General features: G+C 44.2%; 1 protein-coding gene across 1 annotated transcript in view; it reads left to right on the top strand.

The window, feature by feature from the left end:
* Positions 1-1,296: 1,296 nt before the first annotated feature.
* The window catches only part of NSFL1C (NSFL1 cofactor), a 32,350-nt gene continuing 25,724 nt past the window's right edge, over positions 1,297-7,922 (top strand). The window contains 4 exon segments of the mRNA XM_031954171.1: positions 1,297-1,476; positions 1,479-1,518; positions 1,521-1,666; positions 3,160-3,257. Of these exon segments, the coding sequence (XP_031810031.1) occupies positions 1,297-1,476; positions 1,479-1,518; positions 1,521-1,666; positions 3,160-3,257 (464 nt within the window).

Raw genomic sequence — 7,922 nt, 5'->3', positions numbered from 1 at the left:
CTTATCATCTCATGCCTGAGCTATTAAAATAGCCTCCTTTTTTACCTCCCTGCCTCAATTCCACTCAGCTATTAAAATAATCTTCCTGAATTGAAGATCTAACCATGTCACTCCCTTATTCAAGAGACTTATTTGAGACACTGAAAGTGTCTCCCTCGTGCTACCATGATGAAAGATAAAAATCTTGTTTTGCTTTAAGGCCCTTCATCTCTTGTCCTGTTCCTACTTTTCTCCTCTCCACATAGATATGATCCATTAGCTGGCTCCACACCGCTGTTCACAAGGAAGTCCAAGGCATTTTCATGCCCTGAAATCTTCATTGGCATCTTCCATTTCTGAAGTTCCCAGTTCTTCTGCTTCCTGGCTCCCTTCAAGTCTCAGTTAAAATTCCACCTTCTGCCATCACCTCTGGCCATGACATCCTGTCTATGTCTTGCAACATGGGTTGTTTGAACATGTTGTGGGTTCTAAAGACAAGGGCAAAATCTGCCTTTCGGTGTATTCTCGTTGTGCTTAGCAAAGTACCTGGCACACAGAAGGCGCTTAATAAATGCTTGTTACCCTCTACTGCCTAAAAACGTCGTTAAATGTGGGCCTAAGGTACAGAGGATGAGGGAGTGGCTGTGTTTGGGCTAACAGTGAGATTCAAAGGGAATCGGGATGTTAACTGGGAAGGGTGGCGGGAAAGAAAACTCTAGGGAAAAATTTGGGCCCATTTTGGAAAACTGCACGAGTCGAGTCCCGGCGGTTTCTAGAACGGTGAGGGGAACCCCACAGGAGAAGAAATGGCCGTACCCTATTCTGGAACGCTGGCAGACTTAATTCTTGGTTCTTTAGGTGGAGATGGTGGGAGGGCTAGCTTTCCTGGGCGGTTTTTGCGCGCACCTCCGGGGGTCGGAGGGAGGAAGGGGCCATGCTCTCTCCTCTCTGGTTCTCGTGCTGAAACGGGGTGTTTCCCCCCCCAAATAACCAGGCTGAAGGAGGAGGGTTAGCATTAAGCTCGCCCTCCCCTTCCCTGACTTTGGGCTTTTTTTATGAGCACGAGTGAAGACGTCACCACTACATCTGTGGGTACCGGGGTCCCGTTTGATGAGGATTTCCCGAATCGCCCATAGAGATATTCGGAAAGTTAATGCCGCACGCAGTGCCTGAGCTGTAACTCCAGTCCAGGGGGTCCATTTTACAGGTAGGGAAACTGAGTTTCGGGGGGGGGGGGATGCCCTACGGAGGGAGTAGTGAGTATCATGCTCGAGCTCTTCCAGTTCTGATAGCCTGTGATTCTGGGACGCCCCCTAAATGGCGAGGGATGCTGTAAACAACCAGCCTACTAGCTAGGCCATCGGTGGCCCGGAACGCGCCACGAGACTGAAGTTACTCGGAGAGATCCACCAGGGGGCGCAGCGAGGTCCGAGCGGCCGCGGGCGTTTCCCACACGGAGGGCATTGTGTGGGACACCACGCGCGGCCCAGGGCGGGAGGGGCGGGGCTGCGGCCGGAACGCCGCGGCGGGGGCGGGGGCAGCGCGGTGCCGGCCGGAGCGGTTTGGGCGGCGCACCGGGGGCAAGATGGCGGAGCGGCAGGAGGCGCTGAGGGAGTTCGTGGCAGTGACCGGGGCCGAGGAGGACCGGGCCCGCTTCTTCCTCGAGTCAGCCGGATGGGACCTGCAGGTAGCCGCGGGGCTGGCGCGAGCGGGCGAGCGGGCGGACGTGGGGCTGGGGCGGGCAGGAGAGGCCGCGGCGACCGAAGCGCAGAGTCATCCGGGGGCTGGGGGAGGCCGGGCCGGACTGGGAGGAGGTGGTGAGGCGGGGGCGGGGACCCTCGGCTCCGGTCCCAGGCCCCGCCCCCATCCTCGCCCCTCACCCTCTCCTGAGAGCCCCAGCCCGAGCCGGCTCCCGGACAGCGTCTCCCCGGGAGACGGCGGGACGCGCCTGCCTGGGGGAGGCTGCGTCTAGGGACGAGCAGGCCTGAGCCAGCCCAGAGAGAGACACGTCCCCGCCCTGGCCCGGCCAGGGAGACGCGGGGTGCATGTGTGTGCGTGCGTGTGTGCGAGCGACGCGCGCCGTGCACGAGGGGGCCGCGCGCAGGGACACACATGGGCACACTCAGGCGGACGCCCGCCTTCCCCCGGCCCGCGCAGAGGCTGACACACGGGGAGCGCCACCGACGCCGGTACTAACGCTGACGGACGGGAAAGCCGGGGGGCGTCCCCCGGGGGCTGGCTTCCTCCGGGGAGACCCAGGAGCTGGTACGCTCGCGGTGATAACCCCCATGGCCGCCCCGCTGTCAAGGGGGCCGGTCCGTTAGCCCCAGAAACCCGGCGAAGGAGGAGGTGGCGCTGCAAAAATTCTCTGCGTTTTGCAGATAAGAAAACTGAGGCTGACAACCTCGACCTGCCCAGGGTGGTACCTCTAATAAGTGGCAGATTGAGTCCACAGACCATCTCAGCCATTGCTAACTCACTCACCCTCTCCTCCCCGCCTTCCTTTGCTTCCTCACCTTTTACCACACCCACACCTCCTCAAAGAATTCAAACCAATTTCCAGGATAGTATTTAGGGGACGTCTTGGTTTATCCCCCAGCCTCCGCCCAGGCTGGGTTCAGGAGCTCTAAATAATTCAAGGTTTCTTCAGTCTTTTTTTTGGGGGGGGGCCTTTTCTTGGTAGCATTTCCCAATAAAGAGACACAAAATTTCCTCCAGGAGTAGAGTTAGTAGGGAAAGCTAGCCCAGTTTAAATACCCAGTTAAAACAGTTTTTAAATTGCCCTGAACTGAACTGTTTTCCTCCCCCACTTCAAATTTGTGTTGGGGAATACAACACTGTTTTAAGTTTGATCTGACCCAGTTACTACTGTTTGTGTCTTCTGCATAATGTTTACTTCCTCCTAATCAGGATCAATTAGAATTTGTGTTTGTGATGATAGAAAAGCAAACTTTGTTTGGGCAGAGCTTACGGATCGTCACAGGTGGTTGGGACCTTAGAAACCATGGATTTTACAGAAGAGAAAACTCAAAGCTGCTTCTTAGTCTCTTCAATAAATCTGTGCCACCAGAATAAGAATTTGATTTCTCTGTGGTATATCTGATTTATACCCAGGTAAATGAAATGAAAATATCAGGTAAATGAAGGAATGTTTCTAAGGGGCCAGTGACTCTCTTTCAGATTGCCCTGGCCAGCTTTTATGAGGATGGAGGTGATGAAGACCTTGTTTCACTTTCCCAGCCAACACCCAGTTCAGTGTCCAGAGGCACAGCCCCCAGGTAAGTACCAGTTTCTGATCTTATCAATCCATACTAAATGAATTAGTTTTACGGGTCATTTATTATGTTCCTGATAAAGTCTATGTTCCTCACCCTAGTATCAAAGACTATAACTTATCCACAGTCATTTCCAACATTGCTCTCTTAGGCAAACTCTGTGCCCAGACTCTGCTATTTCCCATTCTTTAATATGTCCCAAATTTTTCCTTTGTTTCAAGCTGCTTTCCTTTTCTAGGAGTATTACCACCATGAATTGTTCCCCTTCCTTCTCCAAACATAAAAATTTTCACTGCTGCCTATTAAAATTTTATTCCTTCTTTAAGTCCTAATTCCCCTGACATTTCCATCATGCAGTCTTCGTTGTTTTCAGCATCCTGATATGACCTTTGCATCTTACTTATGGACTTTAACTCTTTGACTTATTTTATTTAGCCTTTTTAACTATAAGCTCTAAAGAGAAAGAATGTGTTTTGCCAATCTCTTTTCTTTGGCATCTGCCCCTAGAACCTGTCAGAGCTTTGTAAATATACCAGACACTCAATAGACTCTTGATTATATAATTCAGTTAATGCTCTTAAAAGTATGGGGTGTAACTGCATTATTAGAGACGTACAGTTTGTAGATCTCCCTAAAGCCAAGAAGTTCAAACTGTGTCTCAAATAGTAGTGATATGATTAAGCATGTCACTTATGATTTCTCAGCTTTAGTTTCTTATCTGTAAAATGTCAATAATAATAGCACCTACCTCACTGAAGTCTTTGTGACAATCAAATGGAATAAGGTAGAAAACTCTCCAAAAGCCTTACAATGTTATATAAATATATTGGAATCAATGAATAAGAGCAGAAAAATCTAGTTTTTCTTGAAGTTAATTAAGGAAAAACCCTCATCTGCATAGGATTTTTCAAATTCCATATTTCTTTTTAATGCATTTATGACTGTGAATGAGGAAAGGTTTAAGTACTAAGTTTCTGCTATCATAAAAAATAAAAGAGATTAAATTCTCTATCAGAGGAAATGTTACAGCAGAGACTGGAGTACAACCTGGTAACATACTTATATTGGGGATTTTTTCACTATCAGAGAATCATTTCTAAGGATGTCTTTGTACTTAGGGCTTCCCTGAAGTATGGTATCCTTGCTTGGAATCATCCCTAGGGTTTCTGGGGTCAAGTTAAAATGAACAAGATTCCTTGAAGGGAGGGAAAAAAGGTCTCAAAAGAGCACAATTTGTAGGCTGAAAACCATGTGTGTAGAAAGAAGGAGCTCCAGGCATTCCTCTGAATGAGGGGAACTGGATTTATGAAAGAATTATGTGTGTGAGCTTTCAAATGTTTCAAAGTCATTAGTCAGCAATGCTACTTTCACCTATATCTATTCTCTCTTGATCCGATCCCCAAAGAATGATTTTGTGAAATACCTGTGGACTTCCTGATGGAAGGGAAAGAAAAGGAATAAGCATTTGTATAGTACTGTGTGTCTAAGTGCTTTTACAAATATTATCTCATTTGAGCCTCCCAACAACTTGGAAAGTTAAGTGCTTTTATTATCCCCATTTTACCTCCATTGAGGAAACTGAGGCAGACAGGCTAGATAACTTCTCTTCTGGGTCACAGTCTAAGGATAGATTTGAACTCAAATCTTGCTGATATTAGGCCTAGCACTTTATCCACTGTTCCACCAGTAAGAAAGTATTTTTAATAGTTGTTTTAAAGAACAGATTAGCCAGATTCTACTATGACTTCATTCACTTCTACTCACTACGATTTATTTTGTACAGAAAATAATGTACTTTTATTATCCATCCTCTCTCTCTCCATGTATGTCTATCTCGCTCTCCTTCTTTCTTTCTCTCTTCTACTTTCCCCCCAGAGACACGTACATGAACATAATGCTTACACACATAAACATGTGCATGCACACCCACACAATTTCTGCCTCTGGACATTTGCATTTCTTATTGCCAATTTTACCTCTCAGAAAGGAAAACTTGGACTCTCTTACTGTCCTTCACTTCTGCCTTCTGCAGGTCTGAAATGTTCGATTCAGGTCACATTTTCTTAAAGCACTAATATGTAGGAAGTACTGTGCTGAGTAGGTGTTGGGGATACAAAGATGATCCAGTAGCAATCTTCCCAAAGCTTCTAGGAACAAAGGAAAAAATAAAATTAGCATGATAAAAGAAAGTATCTTGAGAACATGAAGAAGGTAAAAGATCACTTTCTTTGGGATTCAAGATTAGCCAGGATGTAAAATGATAAGCATTAAACCTTGAAAGAGGGGAGGGTTTCTAAAATACAGATGAAAATATTGAATTCTGTACCACTCTTAGAGAAAAGTGTGAACAGAGGCAGAAAAACGGGAAAATGGAAAGTCATCTAGTTTTGACTAGAACACAGAGTACATGAAGGGGAGTAGAATGAGATAAGGCTAATGTTGCAGTAATAGTTTCCTGACATTGTTCTTTTTCTAAGGTGCCCAGGATGTTAGAATCAAAGCCTTAGTCCATCACAACTAATAACCTCAAATAGTCTGGGTTGGAAATTTCATAAAGTCTGAATTCAAGTCTAGGAATTCAGATCATTATTGCAAGTAGGGATCATTTCATTCTTTGTACTTATATTCCCAGCACCCAGCATAGTAATTGACATATAGATAATTAATTAATTCTTAATGATTGATGCTAGACAATCAATGGATACTTATTGATTCAATTATTTCAGTATTTAGTTAAATTAACTAAGCCTTCTAGTTCTTCAGTATCTTTCAGGTCACTTCCAAGTCTAAATCCCATATCTCACCGTTTCTCTGTCCAGTCCATTGTCTCCGCTATCTTTGAACTATGGTAGCAGCCTCCTAATTAGCTCTTCAAACACTTGTCTTTCCTCTACACAAGCTGCCAGATTAATCTTCCATTTCTTTGATTGTTTCTTTCCCCTGCCTAAAAACCTTCCATTTATTTTCAGAATAGAGTTCAAGTTCTTCTGGCTTTTAAAGTTTTCCACAGTCTGTCACTCAGTTTCCTTCCCAGTTTCATCCAAAATTCACCTTTCTTTTTCCATTTGCCTCAGTCAAATGGTTCTATTCAGAGTCTCCTGAATAGCCTTTGAATTTCCCACTCAATATGCTGTTGCTCAGCCTAAACCTGATGAAACCTGATGTTGCTGAGTTCAAATTAAACAAAAATTTAATGTTTACTAATGTACAAGGGCACTATGCTTGGTTCTGGGAATACAGAGATGTAAAAATTATAGCCTTTGAGAAGTTCATATTATATTTGGGGAATTAGTCTTGTGTACAGATAAATCTGATACAAGATAAAAAGTGTTGGGAAGAAAGAATCAGAGGACTTTAGTAAGATTTGAAGATGGAAGGGTTTAAGAAAAAGGGATACATTCTAGGCATAAGAGGAGTGATCTGTAAGAAAGTAGAACTAAAAGGTAACTGTTAAAGTTGATATGAAGGCAGTCTGCATTCAGTGTCTCTACTTTCTTATTTTCCTCTCACTTTTTAACTCTTAGCAGTCTGGGTTCCAGACTCATCATTCACCTGAAATGAGACTGTTCAAAGTTAACAATGATTTTTTAATTGCCAAACCTAATGGCCTATCCTCAGTCTTCATCACTCCTGGCCCCTGTCCTCTACTCTCATCTCTGGGTTTTCATGGCTGATCTGTCTTGGTTCTCCTATGTGGCTATTCCTTCTCTGTCTCTGTTGCTGGATCTTCATTTAGGTCATACTGGAATATCCTGAGCTTCTGTTCTGTTCTCTTCTTCCTCTATACATACATAGAATTAAGAGTCATCTACATAGCAATGTGATGATTGTTTCTGCTGGAATATCTGAGCTCAAGTGAGGAAGTGTAAAAGAAAAAAAGAACCTTAGCAGGTATCCACAGTTAGAGGTAGTGTAGGAGGTTAATGAAATAGAAGAACCTGGAGAGAGCAGTGATACAAGCTCATGCAAATAAGATACAGTCCCCAGAAGAAAAATGATGAAAGACCTTTGGATTTAGCAATTAGGAGGTCATTGGTGACTTGAGAGAAGCCTTTCTAGTACTTAAGTACTAGTACTTAAGGGTTACAAGCCCAGATTACAAGAGATTCAAGAATGAAAGGTGGTAAAGTGTATGAAACAAATGGAGACCTTTCATTCTTTCTAGTTTCACATTGACTGGGATAAAAGATAATATAGATTGATAACATGGGAGAATAGTAGCATTGAGGAAAGAATGAGTAGGCAGTTTGAAGACTGGTTTTCTATGTATTTTAATAGATATTGTTTTAAGCCTCTTAATTTAAAAAAAAATTTGTCTTGAGGATGGACTTAGGGACAAAGACCATTGGCCAAAGTCAATGACTCAAAGAGAAAGAAAGTATTTAGGTAACTTTTAACATCACAGACACAAGATTTGTTCAGTCTTTTTGAAGGGGGCTTGAGTTTGACTGAAATCTAACAAAACTTTCTTAATCATGAAATAAATTAGTGAAATTTATCTCTCATGAAAAGTCATAGAATCATCATTATTGAGATCATTAGAATTGTCTTGGATGCAAGGTCTGGGGAACTCAGCCAGCCCTGGCAGGGAATCGACTTGCTGATTCACTCCATCATTGTCCTCTTATTTCTAGAGGGTGGAACCTCAGAGATTTCTTTCACCCAATC

This window comes from Sarcophilus harrisii, chromosome 2, assembly GCF_902635505.1.
Source record: "Sarcophilus harrisii chromosome 2, mSarHar1.11, whole genome shotgun sequence".
NCBI classification, from domain to species: domain Eukaryota; kingdom Metazoa; phylum Chordata; class Mammalia; order Dasyuromorphia; family Dasyuridae; genus Sarcophilus; species Sarcophilus harrisii.
The sequence above is the reverse complement of the archived record's forward strand: the minus strand, read 5'-3'. Positions and strand labels throughout refer to the sequence as shown.